The 24,878-nt window shown below is 49.4% G+C and overlaps 1 protein-coding gene across 6 annotated transcripts in view; it reads right to left on the bottom strand.

Annotated features, from left to right (window-relative positions):
- NMNAT2 (nicotinamide nucleotide adenylyltransferase 2) overlaps nucleotides 1-24,878 on the bottom strand; it is a 219,724-nt gene that overhangs the window by 6,471 nt on the left and 188,375 nt on the right. For all 6 annotated transcript variants that reach the window (XM_069546263.1, XM_069546266.1, XM_069546265.1 and 3 more), the window contains 6 exons: nucleotides 24,350-24,476; nucleotides 23,025-23,105; nucleotides 21,837-21,881; nucleotides 16,949-17,025; nucleotides 660-761; nucleotides 459-526 (listed from right to left, as the gene is read on the bottom strand). In XM_069546263.1, coding sequence (XP_069402364.1) covers nucleotides 459-526; nucleotides 660-761; nucleotides 16,949-17,025; nucleotides 21,837-21,881; nucleotides 23,025-23,105; nucleotides 24,350-24,476 — 500 coding nt within the window. The remainder of the gene's footprint in view (nucleotides 1-458; nucleotides 527-659; nucleotides 762-16,948; nucleotides 17,026-21,836; nucleotides 21,882-23,024; nucleotides 23,106-24,349; nucleotides 24,477-24,878) is intronic.

Below are 24,878 nucleotides of genomic sequence, written 5' to 3' on the forward strand. Positions count from 1 at the left end.
CTAATTATTTAGGGTTTTTTGTTATGGCTGTTAACCTAAACCCTTACTAATTCTGTCGGTACCTCAGAGTGGAAATGGAAGTGTTAGGCGCTCAGTCATGTCTGACTGTGCAACCCCATGGGCTGTAGCCCATCAGGCTCCTCTGTCCATGGAACTCTCCAGGCAAGAGTACCAGAGTGGGTTGCCATTCCCTTCTCCAGGAGATCTTCCTCACCTCAAACTAGAGTCCAAACTAAAACTAACTTCTCCCCCACCTCAAGTCACCTACAACTAACTAACAGCCTGTCCCCCTTTTAAAAATCAAGGACTAGCGACAAATAAATGAGGTCTAAAAAGAAGGCTACATATTGGGATAGCCGGTGTCGGCCAACCTAACAGTCAGCCTGGACTGAGGAGAGCTGTATGGGAACCTGTAAGCCGGTTTGACCAAGGTCTCTCTGGTCGTTTGTCAAACGTACCTGCTCTTGGTTGAGCTGACGACAGACATGGGATGGTTGATGTCATCCTTCACCACCATGATGTTGTTCTGCAGACAGAGCAGAGAGAGTAGGTTGCCAGTCCCTCACACTAAACTCTTGTGTCCTCATGCCTCCAGCCCCCAGGCTTCTCAGAGAAGGGCCACGTCACATTACTACACAGCAGGGAGCTGGAGGACTCACTTTGTATTTGCGGAGTATTGAGGAGTGGTTCATGATTCGGTCTGTGTCGGCTGCGTCCCGGGGGACCACCACGATCCCAAAGTCCCCAACGATCACCTCCATCTGAAGAAACCGAAGGAGGGGGGAGAGAGAGAGAGGAAGTAGTCTTTGGTGAGACCTTGACTCCAAACCCCTACCAAGCAACTAGCTAGCAAGGTGGAGCTACCTCCTGTTGGAACCCTAAGCTTTAGTCCCAAACTTGCCTTCTCAGCCCCATCAGTCAGCTCCTTCAAGTAACAACCTGTAACTATGTTCGTGGAATGAGTGGGAACTTCACCTGGCACACTTAATAAATACCTGTAGTCTGAACTAATAATGCGCTCCTGCATGTCTGGGCAAGATCTCTTCAATTCCTGAGGCTCCCGTTGAGCTCATAATGTTGAAGGGCAGCATAAAACATGGTCCTTACCTGGTAAGTATCCTCTTGGGTGACACAGATCCTGTTGCTCAGCAACCAGACCCAAGCCCCTGGTTGGTTTATTGAGAGGGGCTGGGAGGCTCTCTGAGCTCACCTATGTCAAAAATGCTGTGGGGCTCAGGGTGGTGAAAAGAGGGGAAGGGCTTGGAAAGCCCAAGTGTGTGCACAAGCAGTGACAGGGGAGGATTACTATGGGGTCACTTCTGAAATTAGCCTCTGATAGAAGCCTGCTGCCATCATGAGAAATGACACCTTGTCATTTAAAAATTAACCCTCCCCCTCCACCCCAATTATAGATACAATAGAAGCCTGGGAAACTGAGAAAAAGAAAAAAAAAGAAATCACAACCACACAATCCAGTTAACCATTGTTAAATTAACATCTTAGTATTTCTGTCCAGGGTTCGCTTCTCTATGGGTATATGTCCACAATTGGACTGAACTGCAAAATTAATCATTTTATTAAATACCTATATATATTTTTCATTTAGCATTATATTGTGAGCATTCTCTCATACAGTTAAAAATATTTGAAAGTGTGTTTTCTCCAGTCTGTGTATTTCATTGCCTGACTATACTGTGATATACCATGACATAGTAAGCCAAATTTGTATTCTAGAAAATATAGAGCCACTTCTGATTTTTGCAGTTATAATAGCACTTTGTTGAAGATCTGTATACATAAATCTTTTACCACATCTCTTGATTATTTCCTTAGGATAGGAAGTAGAATAATTGGATGAAAGGATATGAACTGGACATATTTCAAGCTCTTGAGACATATTACCAAGCTGCTTTCTGGAAAGTCGTGCCAATTCTTATTTTCAAAGAGCCTGCAAATTGTAGCATTTAATAGACTTGGATCTAGTCTGGGCATATTACTGTCTAGATCTTGCCAATTAAGGATCCCAGATGGAGGGAGAAGTGGGGAGAGGCAGGTTTCTTCTAAGCATGCAGTTTATTGGGCAAGACCTACTTTGGGGCAAAGAAATCAGGTTTTTCCTTGTAATTCTCCAGCCAAGTGCCACAAAAACAGACATTATAGAGCACTATGGCTACTTCTTCTCTATAGAGGATTTCTTTTTTAAAAACTTTATTTTTTAACTGAAGGAGAATTGCTTTACAGAATTTTGTTGTTGAGGTTTTTTAGAGGATTTCTGTATCAGCAGAATTCCCCTTTTAAGCCTGATTCACTGGTTCTGCATGTGTGTGCCCGCACAGTGTGCACGTGTGTGCCCGTGGCTATTTGCAGCCACCTTCACCCTACTTCTCCCTTTGCTTACAGCTGGAGCTAGAGCTGCAATTAAAGATTGACTGAAGGCGCCCCAGGAGGGAGTCTGTGGATGTACCATGTCTGAGCCCCTACTGGATCATGCCATTTGGAAGATACAGAGCATTACACAACATGCTGCCTCTATTGGTGGTATTCAGATGAGGTACTAGCCCCAAGTCTTTGTCCTAGGAACCAGGAATGTTAGGGAGGGGCAGGGCAGGGAGTGGAGGTGGATCCAACGCCTCCTGCCATAGTGTTTAGAATATTGCACCACTACTTAGAAGGTAATCGAAGACATTGGCTCATAAATTTGGCTGAACATCAGAATCACGTGAGGAGCTTAAAAAAAACCTCAAAGCCCAGCTCATACCCAAGATCAATTAAATCAGAATCTCTGGGAATGGGGCCCAAGCATTAGTATTTTTTTTTTTACTCCCTAGATTTTAATTTTAATATGTAACCAAGCTTAAGAACCAGTGATCTAAGTAGTGAATTAAAACTCCAGGGAGATTATTACCATAGAAAAACAGAGAGAAAAGAGAAGGGATGGAAAGAGAATGGGACGGGAAGGAAAGGTTAGAGAAGAGAATCCATCCAGCTGGTATATGTGGAGATTCCTCAACTGCCTTGCTATGCAGGTGTTTTGAGATATTTGGTGAAAGAAATGATGCTAAAGCTGAAACTCCAGTACTTTGGCCACCTCATGAGAAGAGTTGACTCATTGGAAAAAACTCTGATGCTGGGAGGGATTGGGGGCAGGAGGAGAAGGGGATGACCGAGGATGAGATGGCTGCATCACGGACTCAATGGACATGAGTCTGAGTGAACTCCGGGAGATGGTGATGGACAGGGAGGCCTGGCGTGCTGCGACTCATGGGGTTGCAAAGAGTCGGACACGACTGAGGGACTGAACCGAACTGAACTGAATTATAGGATCTGAATTCAGTTTGATTCTGAGAATCTGATGGATATTTCATGTGTGATGTATGAAATAGTGGGTCTATGTAAAGTGAGCATTCCAGGAATTTCCCTGGTGGGTGGTCCAGGGATGTGGTTAAGGATCCGCCTGCCAATGCAGAGGACACCGGTTCACTCCCCGCTGTGGGGAGATCCCACATGCTGAGGAGCAGCTAAGCCCAAGTGCCACAACTGCTGAAGCCTGCATGCCCTAGAGCCCGTGCTCTGCAATGAGAGAAGCCACCACAATGAGAAACCCACATATCGCAACTAGAGAGTAGACCCCAGCGTGTCGCAACTAGAGAAGGGCCCACACACAACAATGAAGACTCGCCACAGCCTAAGATAAATAAATAAAAATGTTAAAAACCTAAAAAAAAGGAAGCCTTCTAGTTTAACGCATGAAAACAACGGCTCAGAATGGCAGTCAGGCCTCACGGGGACGGCCCTCTGGGTGACATTAGTGCAGCTGCTGCTTTCTACTCAGAAATTGATGACCTGAGCACCTAATCAATAACCACACAGGCTGCTCAGTGGGTGGCAAGCAGATGGAGGCCTCACTGATTGAGATGGATTCCTTTTCCAGAAACAGGTGACAGATGTGCCCCCTGGGAACAGATGTGGCGGAGGAGACGGGTCTACCAGACAGGACACAGCTTTACCACATCCCAGCAGCATCTCTGCAGGCGTCTGGACCAGACTGCAGACCTGTTCTGCTCCTTTGGCCACACTGCAGGTCACAGGCTTGATTTTCATGCTGGAAGGTGTATGTGGGTGTGAGTTTTGGGGTGATAGGAGGTGCCGGGTCCTAGAGCTGGTGAGGTTGCCCTTATCCCATGGGTGTCCATCTCCCTCCAGAGGCTTAGCTGCCCTGCCCACCCCTACCCTCATCCCTACCCCTGTCTTCATGTGGCCTCCAGGATCCACCCTCTTCTGCGTCCTCCTACCTCACTGGTTGCTCTTTCGGAGTTTCTCCCTGTACTGTTCCTTCTTTTTTTTTTTTTTCTTCCAACTGCTCATCATGTGGGATCTTAGTTCCCCAACCAGGGATCAGATCCATACCCTGTGCGCTGGATATGTGGAGTCTTAACTGCTGGACCACCAGGGAAGTCCCTGTGCTGTTCCTTCTTATCTCCCTGATCTTGAATGACTGGAGTCCCCCAGGATCAGTCCTTGGACCTCTTTTCTATCTACACTTGCACTTTTAATGATTTCATTCCATTTCAAAGTTTTAAAGACATACAGAAGGCTCTCAAATTTATATCTTCGGCATAGACTTCTCTCCTGAACCTCAGTCTCATATATCCAGTGGGCTCTTCAACAGGCCCACTTGGATGAGGTGTCTCAAGAGAAATATTCCATAAGCCCCTGAATTCTCTGACATCAGTCAGTCCCCTCCACTGCCATCCCACACACACCAAAATGCTATTCCTTTCTCATTTCAGTAAATGGAAACTCTTTCTACAACTGCTTAGGCCAAAACCTTGGTATTATCCTTGATTCCTCTCTTTCTCTCACATCCCACATTTCGTCCGTAAAGCAACTCAGTTGACTTGGTCTTCAAAAGAAATCCAAGAACCTGCTCATTCCTCATCATTTCCATCACTTCTAGCTTCAAGCCTCTTCTGGTGGGTTAAATAACAGGCCCCTCAAGCACCCAGGTCCTAATCCCTGGAATCTCTGAATGTTATAAGATGTGATTAAACTAAGGGTCTTGAAATTGTCCTGGATGATCTAGGTGGGCCCTTATGTAACAACGAGGGTCCTTACAAGAAGGAGAGGGAGATTTAACTCAAGAGAGAGAAGATGATATGAAGATGGAGCAGAGAAGATGCTACACTGTTAGCCTTGAAGATGGAAGAAGGGGCCATAGCGTGCAACAAGTGCAGCTCAAGAAGTCGGAAAAGGAAAGTAAACATTCTCCCTGAGGGCCTGAGGAGGGACTATGGCTCTTGACCACGACTTAGCTTTGGCCCAGTGAAACCCATTTCAGGCTTCTGGCTTCCAGAAATGAAAGAAAATAAATGTGTGTAGTTTTAAGCTACCAAGTTTGCAGCCACAGAATTTGTCCATCTCCATCAGCTCCCACTTGGATTGCTCTGGTCTGCTTTTCTCTTGCCTTTTTCCAGTCTATTCCCAACAGCCAGACCAATAAGGTGAAATATCAGTCAAATTATGTGGTTCCTTGGCTCAAAACCCTTCACTTAAATACCACCTTCTCACAGAGACTTCCACTGGCCACACTATTTCAACCTCCAACCCTTTGCATAGAGACCCTCACCCTCCCCACAACCCTCTCAGTCCCCACATCCTAACTCTTCTTCATTTCCCCATTGCATATGTCTCTATCTAACACCTTGTATATTTCCTTGGCTTAACCTTACCTTTGCTCTTTCTCTCTCCCCTATGAAGGTAACCTTCATGAAGGTAGGGAATTTTGTGTTTCATTCATTGCCATGTTCCCGGGTGAAGAGGATCATACATGCTCAATATATACTGTTGAGGAAGAGGATTCCTGCAGAGTCCTCTCTAGGAGCTAGTTAGCTGATCTATTCTTCCACTTAAGGATGTGGAAGGCAGCCCCAATGTACCTAATGGGAACTCTAAGAGACTCCAGGAAGTGACTCTAGAGAGACTTTCAGGTCTCCATGAAAAGCATGGGTAATTTTACTTCTGAAGGTTCCCAAACTTCATCTGATCGGTCAGTGGAATCACCTGGGGAAGATTTACAAACACTAACAGGCCCAGGGATTTTGATACAACGTGTCTACAATCGACCCAAGCCTCTGTCTTTACAAAGCTCCCTAATCCTCCCAAGATGCACCCACTTTGGGATTATTGTCGCTTTTAACAATATAAACAGGGACTTCCCTGGTGGTGCAGGGGATGGAAGAGCTTCTCTGGTAGCTCAGCTGGTAAAGAATCCACATGCAATGCAGGAGACCCCAGTTCAATTCCTGGGTCAGAAAGATCCCCTGGAGAAGGGATAGGTGACTCACTTCAGTACTCTTGGGCTTCCCTGGTGGCTCAGATGGTAAAGAATCTGCCTGCAATGCAGGAGACCTGGGTTCGATTCCTGAGTCAGAAGAAGAAAATGGCATCCCACTCCAGTATTCTTGCCTGGGAAAGCCCATGGACAGAGGAGCTTGGCTACAGTCCATGGGGTCACAAAGAGTTGGACACAACTGAGTGACTCAGCACAGCACAGAGGATGGGAAGCCACCTACCAATATAGGGGACATGGGTTCGATCCCTGGTGCAGGAGGATTCCACCTGCCTCAGGGCGGCTAAGCCTGCATACCACAACTACTGAAGCCCGCCTGCTGCAACTACTGAATCCCACTTGCCCTACAGCCAGTGCTCCCCAACAAGAGAAGCCACTGCAATGAGAAGCCCCATGCACCTTGACCAAGAGTAGCCCCCGCTCGCCACAACTAGAAAAAGCCCTTGTGCAGCAATGATGACCCAGTGCAACCAAAAATAAATAAATAAACACAAATTTACAAAACAATATAGGCAACTGCCTAAGCTGCTAATACCCTGGCTTAGTGTAGGATGAGACTTCCCTGGTGGCTCAGACGGTAAAGCATCTGTCTACAATGCAGGAGACCCGGGTTCGAGCCCTGGGTTGGGAAGATCCCCTGGAGAAGGAAATGGCAACCTACTCCAGTACTATTGCCTGGAAAATCCCATGGACAGAGGAGCCTGGTAGGCTACCATCTATGGGGTTGCAAAGAGTCGGACACGACTGAGGGAGCCTGAGAGTGTAGGATGAAGTCAAAATGAGATAGCTGTGGGATGGGCACTCTGGGAATTCCAGCAAAAATGAGGACATTCCCCCACCCCCATGCCCTAGAGAGATGAAGGCAGACATCTGACCCTAGGAAATAGAGAGTTTCTCAAGCTCTCCCTGCCCATGGAGCCCTGGGATGGCGCTTCTGTTCCAGTTCGAGTGGTCCAATGCCTCCTGTGTCTTCACGGAGACGTCTCTGCTGGTCTTGGTCTTGCCTCGGGGAGGGGAGGTGGGTGGGCAGAGGCATTCTGATTGGCAAGTCCCTCTCCTGACGTGACTGCTGTGACCTCATTCTGCCACCCCGCGGTGAGCAGGATCAGGGTACAGTCTTCTCCCCCGCCTGCAGCAGACAGTGGTCTCTCAGGGTGGCTCTGGCCTGTCCTGTCTCAGAGGTGGGGGTCTGTGCCATTCATCCTGCTTCAACTTCCTGCTCACAGGCTCAGCTGGCTCCCTGGGGGCAGCAGGGGTAGGGCTGGGGAGAAGAAGTGGGAGGGGGCAGACTCTGCTTCCCCTCCATGTGGGGAATCTGAGGAAAGGGTATGACACATGTTGGGGCAGGAAGCAGCTTGGCCTTGGGAGGGAGAACACTCAGGGCAACTGGGCAGCAGATCTCTTAGAAGGAATGCGGAATTACCATCTTCCCTCAGGAGGCAGAATTTCCAGCCCTGCCCTACTGGGTTCCATGGATACCTGACCAGGAAGATGCCCTGTGGACTTACTTAGCTGGGAGCTTCCCAGCACCCCAGGGCTGAGCATGACAGATATGGCTTCACCTCTTGGCTCAATCACTATCTAGTGGGAGACATTAAACAAATAATGAATGGTTTCAACTGTATTGCTCTAAAAGATAAGGTGGGTTACTATTAAGTGGTACTACTATTAAAATCTTGTAGTGGCTAATTGTCTTCTGGGTAACTGACAAAAGTTTGGGCCACATCCCACTGTGGAGGCTAAACTCCTCCAACCAAGCTGTTTCCAGGTACTCTTACATTCTTTCATTCAAAAACTTCTCTTGAGTGTATATGGTGAACCGGGCACCATCCCAGTGTTGCCCAATAAGACGGACAAGTTTAGTGTGTCCATAGAACTCACCTACAGTCAGGAGAGATTATAAACAAATAAATATGTGAATAAGAAAACATCAGGTGGAGCTAAGTACAATGTTGAATATAAAACAAAATGACCTTGAAGCCCAAACCTAAATGGCAAGAAGGAGCCAGGCATAGGAATACCTGGGAAAAGAACATTCCCAGTGAGGCCACAGCTAGTGCAAAGGCCCTGAGGTGGGAAAAACTATTCAGACAAGGAAATCAAGTGTAACTGGAGCACAGAGAGGTAGGGGAAGTACAGAAGAATCAGATCATGATACAGATGGGATTTCATTCCAAATGCAAAGAGAAAGCATTAGAGCATTTTAAACAGAGGGCTTGACTTCCTTTAGCAGCAGAATCCAATTTACATTGATTTGCCCAGGCAAGTCTAACTGGTAAGACCCTCTGTGGAATCATTCTGAGATCAGAGTTTGAAATCCTGACCATCTCCCCAGACAGTTCTTTGTTCTCAAGGGAGAGGACCTGAGTCTCTTGGGCTCACTTGTACTTGTTCTCCAGATGAGAATATTCAGGCATGAACAGGGGACTACCAGCAGGAAGGGGAAGCAACATTTATCAGGGTACCTGTATGCACCAGGCATAGTACGGGGAGATTTATTTACTAATTCATTTAATCCTTACAACAACCATTTTCTGAGATTTGTGCTTCAGTTTCCACTTTATAGACAGGGAAACCAAGACTCAGTGAGATATAGTTACTAGTCCAAGCTGCACAGCTAGTAAGTGAATTTGAATCCACTCTTGTCTGCTTTAAAGGCTCTTTTTTTACCACATCATGCCTAATTTAGATCCATTAAAATAAGTTTTATGTTGTATTGGGGTATAGACAATTAACAATGTTGTGATAGTTTTCAGGTGAACCGCTAAGGGACTCAGCCATACATAAACATGGATCCCTTCCCCTCCAAGTTCCCCTACCATCCAGGCTGCCACATGACATTGAGCAGAGATCCATGTGTTCCAGTAGGTCCTTGATGTTTATCTATTTTAAATATAGCAGTGTGTACATGCCTATCCCAAACTCCCTAACTATCCCTTCTCTCCATCCTTCCACTCCTCCTTTCACCTCACTCTGGGCAACCATAAGCTCGTTCTCGAAGTCTGTGAGTCTGTTTCTGTTTTGTAAATAAATTCTAGATCCATTTTAAGACTTGCAGTTTAGTGACTTGAAATTTTATGGTTTGAAAATACAATCTATCTTTATTTTTTTTCTCCAGGCTTATAGTGAGCTATGTCCTCAGTTCATTACTCCACATCGCCCCCTAGAGTATGTAATTTTGTGTACTTCTGAGTAGGTTAAACCAGATGTGAGAGCATCCAGCAGAAGCCACGCAATAGGTGAGGGGCATCTGAAACATGCTCCTCCCATTTCAGGCAAGAATCCTCCACCCTTGTTCTGCACCCAGCTTCTCTCTGGAGGGAGGGCTGAGCAGAGGCTAGTGAGGGAATGCATTTTCAGGATGGCTTCCTTAGTGCAAATAAATGAATGACCCTTCCAGGGGATTTCCCAGAGGAACCCCACACCCATTTCCAATCTGCTTGGGGGTGTGGGAAGGCAAGGGATTCCAGACTCAAGTCAAAAGCCTGAAAACCAAAGCAACAGCGCCTTTCACACGAGAACCCTATCTCCCAGGGTAGGGGGTAAGCTGCCTTTCCCTGGGCTGGAAACACGGCATCAGGCTTATCAGTGTGGGGGCCTAATCCCTGGGGTGGAAGTGTCCATCGGGCTTCCTGGCTGGGGCGGGACTGTCTGATAAAAACCATCTGAGCCTGAAAAGCCAAATGTTTGTCTTTGCTCCATTTGTCCTGGAGCCCTGGGATTTCTTCTGGAGTGGCCAGTGCCCCAGGCTCTTCCTCTGTTTATTTTCTTTGGTTGTTTTCCCATAGCTGGTGGCTGTAGGAAGCAGTTAGCCCATGCCTGGTTGGCTGGAAAAATGTAGAACACAGCCAATTAGAGCCAGCCTGTGGAATGCTGGGCTTTGAAAAGTACAAAAAGAAAGAAAAAGAAAAAAATAAAATAAGAAGCTTCCTCATTAGCCCATCTCTGGTGCCTGATGTTCCACCTCCAGGTGTTCATTCCTTTGAGTTAAATATTGACTCTTGCTCATTTAAAATGCAAATACCATTTTCAAGTGGCAAATACATGTAATCATTAAACTGAAATGATTTTGTCTGCTTGCTGAAAAGTCAGAAGCTTCCTAGGCAAAGACCAAGATAAACCTTCTGTTTTCAGCCAAGGAGAACCATCTCCCCTAAAGGTCTTATTCCTACCACCGGATCTTTGGCAGCCTTCTCTCAACCCCTAAAGCCCTTCTCTTTGCACTCACTTAAATCCAGTCCTGCCCATCATTCAAACCCCAGCTCAAGCTGCTGAAAGAAAGTGAAAGTGAAGTCACTCAGTCATGTCCGACTCTTTGCAACCCTATGGACTACACCAGGCTCCTTGGTCCATGGGATTTTCCAGGCAAGAGTACTGGAGTGGGTTGCCATTTCCTTCTCCAGAGGATCTTCCCAACCCAGGGATCAAACCCAGGTCTCCCACATTTTGCAGGCAGACACTTTACTGTCTGAGCCATCAGGGAAGCTGGGCTGCTGGGCTGCTATGAACTACATGTCTTTCTTCCCACCTGTCTGTCTTACCTGCATTAGGGAACTGAACATGTGCGAAGTCCTGCTCTGCTGTTAATAGCTAAGAGGTCTTGGACAAGTCTGGTTTCCCAGGTGGTGCAGTGGTAAGGAATCCGCCTGCCAATGCAGGAAATGAGGGTTCAATCCCTGGGGTCAGGAAGATCCCTTGGAGGAAGAAATGGCAACCAATTCCAGTATTCCTGCCTGGGAAAGCCCACGGACAGAGGAAGCTGGTGGACTGCAGTCTATGGGGTTGCAAAGAGACGGATACCACTGAGCATGCACAAGCGCGCGCACGCTCGGACAAGTCCAGTCCAAGTGAGCCCGGGTTTCCATATCTGTAAATGGACTCCACTTTCAGGCGGGCTCCGGGGGTTAACCAAGATAAGCCATGAGAAACAAGAAGAGTGTTTATTGTGTCTCCCCCATAGAAGGCAAAGCACGTGGTTGGAAACTTGATGCATTCTGTTTTCTTTGTTCTTTCCGCCCTAGAACAGTGTCTGGCACATGACAGGTACTCAATAAATATTTTAAAACCAATGAATAAATAACAGCCAACATTTATTGACTGCTTACTAAGTTCAAGAACTCTTTTAAACTTTCTATATGTTTCATTTCATGTACTATAATGAACTAATAGAATAAAAACTGTAAGATAGTTTTAGCAAGTGCTGCCAGGACAAATAAGTACTTACATTCATACTGGGCACTCAGGATTAGCTGAAAGATTGATGGAAGGAAAGAACGCCTGAATCAGAATTAATTTGCCAGATTGCCTTCCATTATACTGTAATGGAAAAAGCAGCTGGCAGCATAAGATCACTAGACGATGGGCTTTGTTTGAGGGAGGGGAGGAGGATAAGCGTTTCCTGTCTCACAAATCTGTCATGACTTGACCTTTTAGGCTTTGGCCTTGCCTTCTCACAGATCCTGGTCCAGGCCTGGGTACCTGCTCCCCTGCTGGTGTCAGGATGTGTGTCTGCTGTGTGCTTAGTTGCTCAGCGACTCTTTGTGACTTTGTCGTCTGCAGCCCACAAGGCTCCTCTGTGCATGGGATTCTCCAGGCAAGAATACTGAAGTGAGTAGCCATTCCCTTCTCCAGGGGCTTTTCCTGACCAGGGATCGAACCTGGGTCTCCTGCATTGCAGGTGGATTCTTTACCACCTGACCCACCAGGGAAGCCCAGCCTCAGGATGCAACACAGCAAAGATCAGGTCTCCTGGGGGGACTATTCTGATAAGATCAGGTCTCCTGGGGGAGACTATTCTGATTAAAAGCTTGGGAATGGGATGGGCTGGGGGGGACTGGGGTCCCCACCTCCAAAAGCGGGTCCAGGAAACTGGATCTTGCTTTCTCTGGGGAATCAAGAATGAAAATGCCAAGTGCCAGACCATGCAGAAGCAACTCTTCTGTGTTCCATGGAGAGAAATGTGATGAATATGTATGGCATTTTCTCTCCACGGAATGTAAGGGGAAGGGGTGTGTCACTGGTCAGAGAAGGTCAGAATTCACTATGGGCTAATGGATCTTTGTGTCTATTGGGAAATGCCCAAGGGATATGCTTGGGTTGGGGTGCATGGTTGTGTAATTACATTTCTGGATGGAGAGCATAGGTTCAGGCATCCAAATCAAAAGAACGAGCAAGACTGACTCAATGGAGAGTCTGTGAGTGTGCCGAGAGAGGCCTTGGCAGCCCTGTTGTGGGAACAGACTGTTCCAGCTGCTTCGGACTGGGTGGGGACACTGCTGCCCTGTGGCCTCTGGTGAGTGCTCTTTACAGAGGGCAGAGAGGCTCCTATGTTCCCCCCAGACCTGTTTGAATAGTGGCTTCTCCCCTGTTTTGTTTCTGAGGATTCTGGAGATGGCATGGGAAGCTGGAATGCGGAGCAAGGACCTAGGACTTTTCCAAGAAAGCTGGCTCTCTTCCCCACCTTTCTGCCCCATCATTGGCAGATTCAGAGCCTCAGGCTCATGGTCACTGAGCACAGGTCTGCAGCCATCAAGTATCACTCAGGATACCGGGTAATGAAAAGAAATGTGTTCTGATAAAGGGTGGACTAAATGAATGAAATTGGGAGCAGAAGTGGCTCTCACATACCTCACTCCAAGTAATCTCATAGTTAGGAACAGAGATCCCTAAAACAAGCTGCTTCCAGGCAAACTCTGGAGGGTAGAACAGAGGCAGCAGGTAGATGGAGCATGTCCCCACCCCACCACCACCCACCAGGGAAAGCAACTGGAATTCACTCCCCGTGGACAGAAACTCTGAAACATCAGTAGCAGTACAATCAAGAGAGGAGGCTGAGCCCTGCCTGGAGAAGAGATAAGAGACTATACATTTCCCATTCTCGAAGTCAAGGAAACCCTCCCAACTAGAAATCTCCTTAAGAGGTCAAAAGTGGAGTGACGCCAACTACCCACAGGCCTCTTGGGTGAAATCCATCTCGGCTGAGAGATGTGCATAGACATGGAAGGCTCCTGAGATATACCAAATACATACCCAGAACCAGACAGATCGAAATGATTAGCCAAAGGAAACCTGGAAGAAACGTCTCATAAAAGTGAATCAAACTATCACGAGGGCGCAGCTCTCTGAGTCCGCCCATGTGTCTATCCACACGTACCGTGTTCTCCTCCTCCTAATAAACACTTCACTTGTTACACTCCTTGCTGTCTTTGTGGGAATTCTTTTCTGCAGAGTTGAAGAGCTAGGGTCTTGTCTCAGACCGCTGGTCTAGCGGCTAGGATTTGGTGCTCTCATCTCCGAGACCCAGCCTCAGTCTCTGGGCAGGAACCGAAACCCTGTTTCAAGCCACTGCAGGCTGAGGCCACCTGAGATCAGAGCTTCTATTGGAATCACCAGGGCTCACCCTGGACCAGTCTTGAAAGAAAGACCTTTCCTTCCTAGACCGTAAGCTCCAACCTTCCCCCAGTAGGGACAGTGGGATAAACCACTGAGCTGCTAGCTAGTTTCATGCTCCCCGTGTCCACCTTTGTCCAATCCCCACCCTATTTTATCAGAGAACCAGAGCCTTTACGAAAGGAATTTGCAGGGCAGAAAGCAGAACGTTTTGAAGTCACTGGCTTTAAACACACTGACAACATGTTTCTTGAGGTCCTGAGGAGGGAAGAGACAATAGGGGCGCTAGCTTCCAAGGAGAAAGAAGAGGTTCCATTGCCCCCTGCTCCTTCCACACTAGAAGAAGCTAGAGATCTGTGAAGCCCACCCCCTGCCCTAAGGGCAAAGCCTCAGAAGAAGACAGGGGCAGGATCATAGGTGGGTGGTGTCCAGCACGGGGCTTCCAGACTCAGTCAGGAGTCCCATTCCCCAGGTGGGCAGAGGGGAGGGCCACCCACCTCAAGGTCCTGAGAGGGAAGATGTGTGTGGCAACCCCGATGAAGAGATGCTCGTGTTCGGAGCCCACAAGAGCCTCTCAGGTTCTGCTGGTCAGCAATGACTGAGACCTATTTCCCATCATCCCTGGGGATAGTGATTTGGAGTTGAATTTTCATTAGGTATGAATAAATTACATGTGATATTTCTGGCACACCTCTGTTGTGGCCTGAGAGTCACACTCATTATGTAAGGAAACAGCTCCATGTTTTTTTCTGTTCAGATGGCATGATTCTAAGGATCCCACAGAGTTTTGTGGGTGCTTGAGGGTGGGGAGGTTAGCATTCCAGGCTCTAGAAAATCCTCTGGAGTGAGCCCTGAGGGTCTGCTTCATCCAATCGCCCTTCTGCTCGTGCTGCGGATGGGCATTCTCAGCCCCTTCAGCTGCACAGACGTGGGGTCCCCGCTTGGTCTGGATCTGCTGCACCTCTGGGAGTAGCCAGGCTGGGTGCTCCGATCCCCAGGGTGCCGGTCAGGTGGGAAGATGACTGAATAAATGAGCGTCAAGTCCACCCCCACTGCCACAGCCCCAGTACATCAACAGCTTTCGGTTTCTCAATTTTTCTCTTTTAATCAACACATTCCCTTTCTGGTTGGTCCCACTTCAGTATCAGGGACCAACCGGAAGAGGAGTGACCTGGGGCTCTTTTCCCTGGTCTCTATAAGTCGGACCTGACAAGGTCAGGAGCAGCCGTTTGGGAAAGAATCTAGAGGCCCTGCAGTCAGCACAGAGGGGCTGGCTGTGCTTTAAGGGCCCCTCGTTGTGTCCATTTCAGGCTCCAGCAAGCCTGTGTCTGCCCTTGAGAGGCACACATCACAAGTCACATGCAGCAAGGAGGCCCCTGAGACGTCCTGCTCACGTGCTGGCCCTTCAGGCTGCTGCCCTGTCACTTTATCCCTGTAAATCCCCTCCCTGGCTGCCAGGGCCTCCCTGTGGGAAGGGGCCTCAGGCTACTGCCCAGATTTGCCTGGATTCTTGAAAGAGCTTTGCTGAAATCTTGTACAGAACTTCGCCTGCATTACTTTTTCCTTTCAAAGCAGCTTGCAAAGTAGAGAGGAAAGTAAAAGTTAATTAAGCCACTTAATCCAGAATTGAAAAGAGGTTTAAAATTTCACCTGCAAGAAATTGTTCAGGCGTGGAGAGGAAAGGGCTTACATAGTATAACTCGTTTCCCCTGAAACTCTCCCTCCTTGCTTGGTTATCCCACAGCGTGTTAGCATTTATGCCCTTCACCTTGAACATCTCTGTGTTTATTGATGTGTCTATTTAGGCAGATTCACTTATTAACAGTTGTATGTCACTGTGTGTCAGGTGCTAGGCTGGGCACTTTACATGGACAATCTCATTTAATTCTTCCCAAACCCTATGAAAGGGTTACTATTACGATGGCCATTTTTGAGATGGGAAAAGCTGATGCTTGTAATATATCTTGTCACGAGCTGTGCTGGAGCAGAACTAAGATCTTGAGTTTCACCCTGAAGGTTGTTTCTTTCTCTTCAGAGACATAAAGTGAAAGTGAAGTCGCTCAGTCGTGTCTGACTCTTTGCGACCCCATGGACTGTAGCTTATCAGGCTCCTCCATCCATGGGATTTTCCAGGCAAGAGTGCTGGAGTGGATTGCCATTTCCTTCTCCAGGGGATCTTCCCGACCCAGGAATCGAACTTGGGTCTCCTGCATTGCAGGCAGACGCTTTACCGTCTGAGCCACCAGGGAAGCCTCAGAGACATATATGTACATGAAAAAATTTCATAAGCTGACATCTCGCCACCTAATACTTCTGGGCAGAGACTGTATCGTATATTGCTTTTAAAATCTCAGAATGCTACAGATAACATTCTTTAGGTTTAAAAAAACAACCAAGGCTCAAAGGAGTTGAGTGATTTGCATGGGGTCACACAGTAAGTAATCAAAAAAATGTACTAGGTCTAGAATATCTGCCAGGAGAAACCCACTTTCAAAGGGCCATAGGCTTGGGAGCGAGCATGAGGTCTGACTATCAGATGAATGAATTCGTGAAAGAACAAAAATGAATGTATGTCTAAAGGATGAGGAACCTGTGAATTAGCTAGTTTAAGACCATCTCGGCCAGATTTGGTAACAACTTGTCCACTGAGCTTCTAAATGGTATAAGTTTCAATTCCCGGTTCCCTAAATCCCAAGTCAATTGCCAGAAGGATCCTACTGACCTTTTATCATTAACTTCTCCCCTCTTGACACTTTTTCTCTTGTTAAGGAAATTCTAGGATGGTATTTACCACCTCTTCAAAAAGAATCAAAGGAAAAAAAAGGACATAATAATTTCAAAAGGGCAAAGGCTTTTTTTTTTTTTTTTAAAGACCTCTCTCCCCCACCTCTCCCCACCAGCACACATACTCTAAGTGCTGTTTGGCGAAGGCATTCTATGACTCAGATTGCTTTTTTCCCAGGGGCTTTCCAGGAGCAAGCATGAGGGGGAGTGAGTGTAAAAATACAGGAGGAGATAAAGCTTGGGGGTAGTGAGAATTTTTTTCCATCATGATGTGAACGGATTGCCCTCCCGGGAGCTCACGGGAGATGGGAGACTCAAGCTGGGGAGGGAGGCTGGGTGGGGAGGGAAGACCAGGGGTCAGAGTCGAGTGCCCCTCCCCATCTTGCCCCACACCAGCTGTGCGCAGGCCATAACCCTGCTACTCACATCTGCCTCGTTCCACAGTCCTGGGATGCAGAAGGACTCTAGAAGGTCACTGCCACACAGCAGCAAGATCCGCAGCTCTGAGGAGGGGGGACAAAGTTAGCAAAAGGAGAGGGAAGCGTTCAAATCTCAGCCTTCTTCCTCCGACCAGCACAGAAGCTGCAGAGCCCACTTCTAGCAGGCACCACGCTGCTGCTGCACTGAAACCTCTGCTCACCCCTCCCCCGGGCTCATTTACAGACCACTCTCACTCCCTGCAGGAGGAACCTCTCTCCTACGGAATGGAGCAGAGAGTAACTGTCCTGGTTTGCTGGGACTGAAGGATTTCCAGGATGGGTTTCATGCTAAACCAGGATGGCTGGTCACCCATGGTCTAAGGCAGCTACATGCCTTGTGTGAGGTCTAAGAGGCTCTCTTTTTTGCTCTATATCAAACCAAAGTGCCCGTGGAGTTTGGCTTCTCTGCTGCTGGGCATCCTCTGGTGTTTGTCTTCCATCACAAGCATGGCGTGATGGGGGCAGGGGACATGGCGTGCACCCTCAATTCACCAGCTGGCTCAGCTCATCACATGTCTTGCCTGTACGTGGCCACTGTCCTCAGCAAAGGGCTTGAGAAGTGAGTCTGCCCCCACCTCCCCAACTCCCAGGCACATTTCCAGCTTATCACTTGTTTTTCTTCCCTCATTAAGCCTGGTCTGAATTATCCCAACGAGGCCACTGTCGCTTAAAACAGGCAGCAAACTGACTGGGGCATGAAAACTGAGCAACGGGAGTGAAAAAGAGTCCTGGGATTCTCAGAATCACGTGGGGAGAGACCTCCACCTGGACTGAGATTCAGGTGATGTGTTTGGTTCCCAGATACTTTCCCCAGGCTCTTTCATCAGGTGCTGTGCTTAGCTGCTCAGTCGTGTCCGACTCTGCGACCCCATGGACTGTAGCCCACCAGGCTCCTCTGTTCATGGGATTCTCCAGGCAAGAATACCGGAGTGGGTTGCCATGCTCTCCTCCAGGGAATCTTTGCCAACCCAGGGATCAAACCCAGGTCTCCCTCATTGCAGGAGGATTCTTTACGGTCTGAGCCACCAAGCTCTATCATCAAGGCCTGTGACTGTGGGCATCCTGTCGGAACCAGTGACACAGCCCTAGTCTGAGCCTCCAGAGATCGCTGCCACCCTGGCCCCAGCTCTGCCCTCCTCAGACCCTGTAGCTAGCCCAGGGACCTGCCGAGGACTTTCAGGTGGTGAGCTCGCCCCGGGTGCAGGCTCAGTGGGAGACTGCTGGGCTGAAGAAAGACAGGGTCAACATCTCAGTCCCAGGTCGGCACAGCTCCTCCTCAGGAAGTCCCCTGCAGCACCGGGGTCTTAACACCTAAATATTCCTGCAGCCTCCCACCTCCCCCTCCCCTGTCACACTGTCACCTAATGTTCTGTTTACATCCAGGGAACTTAATAGATCTTTATATACCCAGGGCCTAGCAGAGTGACCTGCGCACAGTAGGTGCTCAGGATGTGTTGAATGATCGAAAGACAGAGAGGCTGGCCACAGAGGCCATGCGGGCAGGCTGTCTCAGAGCCTTCTGGGTACCCCAGGATGGCAGGGCCAGATGGTGACTGTGGCCTCGGCTCTGGCAGCATGGAGGCCCTGGTCATGGTCCGCCTCCAGGATGGCCGAGAGGAGCCAGACTGGGCTGACTCTGGGGTTCCTGATGCTCCCTGTCCCCTGCTCGGAGTCGGAGCCACCCAAAGATCCAGGTCAGCTCTGTTGAAAGGCTGCAGCTTTATAACCGTGGGCCTAAACCTCTGGTTTGGAGGCCACGTCCAGGAGACATGTTGGCCCTCAGCTTTTTCTACATCAGTGGTTCTCAACCTGGGGCGTCTCCGGTCTGGAGACGTTTTTTTGGTCGTCAAGGCTGGAGAGAGAGGTGTGCTACCGGCACCTAGTGCTGGGAAGGCAGGAACGCTGCTCAAAAGTCCACACGGCACACAGCCAGCCCCCACACCTCAGGGTTACGCCTGTTTCCTATGACAACGGTGGTGTGGTTGAGAAACCCGGCTCTGCAGCCAGGGAAATGAATCTCTTTTCAATTCCGGATCCAGAGACTCACTTTCTCACTCGAGTATAACGTAAGATTATTTTTAAAGCCAAAGCAGAGCAAGTTAAAGCGTGGCGGGGGGCGGGGGGGGGGGGAGGGGGGGTTCACCTTTGCTTGCAGCACAGGAACGGATGGATTTGTCACAGACCAGAGGCCCCGGCAGGGCTTGGGAATCCCATGTGTGGCCGCTGGAGGGCAGCAGTGGATTCCCCGGTTTACCCTAGCTCACGTTCTCAGCCTGCAAGTCTGGGGCAGGCCTGGTTAACAAAGTGGAAATGGCACCATGGATGCTAACTGAGCTAGGAGAAATGGCTTTTTCCTTCTCGTGAAGCGTGCAAGGGGATTTCAGAAAGAGGAGGTGTGAGCCAAAGGGCCTCACAGGACAGTGGTCTGGGGGCCAGGCTGCTCCTCTGGGTCCCATTTCCTTCCCCAATTCAGGATCCAGGGAGCCAGAGTCAGCCCTCCTCTGTCACACTCTCCTCCCAGGAATCCTGCTTCTGTGAAGTCCCAGGCCCCGAGGCCCTTTCCAGCTCCCATCACACCCTGAGGCAGCCGCCACCTGTACCACGCCAGGCCACGAATCCATCCACACAGCTGTGGCCACTCAGCTTTCCTTTCTCTGAGAGAGGGGGTCAGATGGGGCCAAGCTTCACAAGGAATGCTAGGAGCACAGCCACTGCGTTGCCTCTCTGTCCAAGGGGGTACTCCCCAGGCCGCAACCTGATACACGGACCCTGGGTGCTGGGGAGGTGAGCGAGGTCCCAGGTGAAGCTGGCTCACATTCTTCCCGGAACAAGGTATGGGAGGAAAATACACACTGGAATACGGTTGAAAGTTTGAAGACTGCTCTGAGCGCGGCTGGTCAAGAAGACTTTGTCCCGAGACAATAGTTCCTGGCCAGGTGCGGAACTGCCAGGCAGGGGGAGTACAAGGCTTTTGGGTGTTTGTGGCTGTGGAACCTGGGGGTGAATGCTCCTGCTGGCTTTGGGGAGCACCCAGAAGTACTCTTTCCTGTGGCCTTCAGACAGCCATGTGCTGGTAAATAAAAACTATTAAAACTTAAGGAATCGAGGAGTTTTTGAGTACTTATCACCTCTGTTTTTAATACAAGGTATTTAACTGCCATGCTTAGCCACTCAGTCATGTCTGACTCTTTGGGACCCCATGGACTGCAGCCAGCCAGGTTCCTCTGTCCGTGGAGATTCTCCAGGTAAGAATACTAGAATGGGTTGCCATGTCCTCCACCAGGGGATCTTCTCAACCCAGGGATAGAACCCAGGTCTCCTGCATCGCAGGTAGATTCTTTACTGTCTGAGCCATCAGGGAAGCCCAAGAATATTGGAGTGGGTAGCCTATCTCTTCTCCAGGGGAACCACATGATCTAGGAATTGAGGGGGTCTCCTGCATTGCAGGCAGTTTCTTTACCAGCTAAGCTACCCAGGAAGCCCATTTAACTGCTACTTAGTATAATTTAATTTTTTTGACTGAGTTTAACAACCAACTGGTAAAATTTCTGAAAATTTTCAAATGGTTCTAGCAGGTCAGTATGAGTCAACTCATGTGCATCACTCCTGGGGATCAGAGGACAAGACCCAGAAAAGTTCGTAGAAATGATGTCACATCTGCTGGGCCTCCTGGGAGAACCCAGTGCCCAGGGTGCAGCCCTGCCCCTCCCTCCCTAGGAGGGGAGCCTGGAGTATCTTTGCAGCTGGAAGTTGAAGATTGAGCATGCCCGCTGGACACCCAGCTGCCCCCCATCCTAGCACCATGGAGATGACACCCTGGCCCCCTGCCTCCCTTCCTCCTCGACGATCCCATTGGTTCAAGGTTGGAAACTGGAAACCTGAGAAATGGCAGTGTGTGTGTTAGTCACTCAGTCGTGTCTGACTCTTTGCAACCCCGTGGACTGTAGCCCACCAGGCTCCTCTGTCCATGGGATTCTCCAGGCAAGAGTACTGGAGTGGGTTGCCATTTCCTTCTCCAAAACGGCATTAGTCGGCCCCAGAGTCAAAAGAACAAGGGCTAGGCCTTCAGCTCTCCTGCAGAGTTGAATTTGGGTTTGTAGGAGAGAGAGACCCAAAGATGGATATTCTCATCCATGCTGAGTCCTTTGGGGACTTCCAGCTGTCACTGACCCTCCTTGTCACCTGAGACCTGCAGCAGCTCGAGCTCCATTCTTGTCTGTCTGTGCTTTTCCGGCTTCAGACACTTCTGTCTCGAAGCTACTCTGGAACCTTGGGAAAATGTGCTTCCCGGCTTGTTTCCTAGGGCTGCTCAGCACTCATCTCATTTCTAGGGGAGTCACTGCCTTCCCATCCTGACAGCTCTGTGTAACCACCCTCCACCTGCTCTGGCCTGGGGCCTTTACTGCCTTCACACAGTCAGGGTCTTAGTGTCCACCCAAGGCTGTGGGGGAGATCGCAGACATGGCTCCAAGCACTGGACTCCTCCGCTGAGGAAGGTAGGGGATCTTCTGTGGGCACGGTGTTGCGGGCAAGAGAAGAATCTCTGGCTGGCAATGAACTGAACTTCCATGTCTTTTGAATGAGATGAAGACGCTCTAAAGGAGAAACTGCCCACGGACCCCATCCTACCTCCAGGGAAACTGCCGGAGTCCAGTTGGGAGATGGTACAGGTGAGATAACTAAGAACATGCTCTTAGCTTGAGAGCAATTAATTACCCTTCCAAGAGCAGACCCTGCTGCAAACACCCCCCAGGGGTTGCAACCCTCCCCCTCCCCCACTGTACCCTTTGGAGGCAGGAGGCCCCGAATGTTCCCGCTTTTCCAGCCCCACTCACCTATCTCCTCGTACCGCATCACCGTGCCCAGGTTGGCATTCTCATCTAGGGAGGCAAAAGGGAATGCAGAAGCATCAGGGAACCAGCTTCCTGGTACCTGACTCTCAATCTGCCTGAGGGGCTTCTCAGAGGGAGAACACGGGCTGGGATGGGTGGGTGCAAGTAGGGACATCTGAGTAGCATAAATGGAGAGCATGGTCCAGCTTGAAACGGAGAGGGAACACTTCCTCAGGCTCCAGGGCAGGATTCACTGTTCTGGGAATTCAGAACTAGACCGCCTGGCTGGGTAGCCAGTGATGGACACACACGCACTCACGCCGAGTGCCTTCTGTTTCCTTTTGTATTGGAGTGGGCGGACGCTGGCCACAAGACCAGTATCCTCAAACCTAGGGAGGCAGTTGGCAGAGTCACAAGGAGGTGGCCCTCTCTTGTTCAGGGTTACCTGGTTCAGAGAAAAAGCAAAACTGAGTAGGCTGAGATTTTTCATATGGCAGAAGGCAAAGCCCCAGGAAGATGTCAAAGAGACAGAGGCTTTGCCATGGGCGCTGAAGGGGTGCCCCGCATGGGGCCCACGGTATGCACAGCACCACAGAGATGACACCCTGGCCCCCTGCCTCCCTTCCTCCTCGACCATCTCTGTTGGTTCAAGGTTGGAAGTTGGAAACCTGAGAAATGGCAGTAGTTGGCCCCAGAGTCAAAAGAATGAGGGCTAGACCTTCAGCTCTCCTGCAGAGTTAAATTTGGGTTTGTAGGAGAAAGAGACCTAAAGGTGGGTATTCTCATCCATGCTGAGTCATCCACTTTTTTTTCTCCAAAAAAATGGAGAAAATGAAGAAAAGGGCGTGTATGTTCTTAGCCTCTCAGCAGAAGTACTGACATGGGCAGAGCCGGGAGAGCCTGAGAGGGGCCACTGGGCCCCTGAAAACTCTCAGATAGGTGGACACATTCCATGGAAGGAGGGGCCAGCACAGCCCAGAGAAGGAAGGTGAGTGCGGGAGATCTCCGGGAGCCTCAGGCCAGGATGATCGCATCCCCTGACTCCCGTCACAGATGGGCTCTGCAGGCCCAGTGACATCTTCTGTTCTCTCTCAATCATTGCGCTATAAGTGCTTCAGGCGCAGCATGTGATGGGGGTGTCTGCTGCATGAAAGAAGGAGGAGGAGAAAAAGAGGGGGGCTGCTCCCTTACCCACAAAGGTGAAACGCTCCACTGGCGGGCGGACACAGCAGATCCGGCTCAGGCTTTCTCCCACCTTTCCCAGGATCTTGGCTATGGGAGAGAGCAAGACAGACAGGGGCAGACAGGGAGGACCACTCATAACTCACAGTCTCATCAGCCCTGCCTTGGGGCCCTGGAAACTACGGGGCTGCGTGGAGGGGTGGGGATTGGGTCATGGGGGGCAGAAGGAGGGTGGAGAGAAAGAACAGAAAGGTGATGGCCCCATTCCTGCTTCTCATTTCCAGTCCAAGGAACAAGCAATCTGAGCCCTAGATCAGAATCTATTTTCTGGTGGTGTTTATGACAGTGTTGAAAAATTGGAAAATATAGAAGAATGAATATTAAAAGGAAAAGAAGTATCCATAATTCTACTGCTAGTGATAACTACCACTGAAGTAGTCATATATTATTTATTTTCTTCCATTTTTATTATGCATACTACGCGGGTTTATCTTGTTGTTTAGTCACTAAGTCGTGTCCGGCTCTTGCAACTCCACGGACTGAAGCCCACCAGGCTCCTCTGTCCATGGGATTCTCCAGGCAAGAATACTGGCATGGGTGGCCATGCCCCACCCCAGGGGATCTTCCTGACCCAGGGATCGAACCTGAGTCTCCTGCAGCTCCGGCATTGTAGGTGGATTCTTTGCCGATGAGCCACGGGGGAAAGACCTTGGAGCTGTGTAACCTCTGGCAAATCACTTACCTTCTCTGGAACTGTTTTCTTTTTGTAAGTGGGAATATAATATCTATATCACAGAATTACTGCATTAAATGAGAATCTGTGTAATGCACGGAGCACTGTGCAAGCAGGCACTACTAAGTGCTGGGTAAGTGCTGGGGGCCCTTGAAGGGATGACTGAAGCTGGCTGGGGGGCTGGGGGTAGGGGCTGGCAGCAGACTGCCTGGGTTTGACTTCTGTCCCTGCTACTTCCTACCGTGTGACCTCGGCAGGATGCGCAACCTCCTTAGAAAAGGCAGAGGAAAATGTTCCCTTTGGTACCTTTAATTCCCAGTTAAGGCAGTCATATTTATGTTAAAATACATATCATCAACCCCTGTCTCTCTGTCCCTGAATCTGTCTCTATCACTGTGACTATTTCTCTCTGATGCTGTTTCTTACGGGTTCTCAAAGCACGGTCCCTGGACCATCGACTTTTAAAAAATGCAAATTCTCTTCCTTCTCCCAGACCTACTGAATCAAGTTCTGGGACAGTGCTTAGTGATCTGAGTTTTAACAAGAACTCCAGGCGATTCTGAAGTTCGAGAGCCTCTGCTCTACACCAGCGTTTCCCTACCTGCGGTGGGCTTGCTGGGTGCGTTGTTGTTCTGGTAGATGGGTTGGGAGGTCTCATTTCGGGGCTGTCCGATCACAGGTGTCATGGAGGGTGTGTTGACGTTGGAGAGGATGCAGCCAGTCACCCGCTGCAGGGAGGAAGAAGAGCACAGTCAGTGAAGTCTTTTCCAGTTATCCCCAAACACTCATCTGCTTGGCCATCATGGTGACGTGTCCCAGAGCTGAGACAGTGGACTGGGGGAGGGTTCTAGACCCTAGCTGTGCCCTAGACTACACTAGGCTGGTAAGAGGCGAGATGACTCCCTGGGAAATGCACTGGATGTGTTGTTGAACAGACCTGGGTTCAAGTTTGAGTTCTGTCCCCTTCTGGCTGCGTGACCTTGGATAGTTAACTTACCTGGTCTTGAACCTTAGCTCGAATGCCTCACTGACAGCGCAACAAGAGCCATCTCTCTGGGTTGTGGCGGGCTTACACGAGCGACCATACATGGAGCGCCTTTAGAACATCTGGCACATGGCAGAAACGCACA

Source organism: Ovis canadensis, chromosome 12 (assembly GCF_042477335.2).
Source record: "Ovis canadensis isolate MfBH-ARS-UI-01 breed Bighorn chromosome 12, ARS-UI_OviCan_v2, whole genome shotgun sequence".
In the NCBI taxonomy this organism is placed as follows: Eukaryota; Metazoa; Chordata; class Mammalia; order Artiodactyla; family Bovidae; genus Ovis; species Ovis canadensis.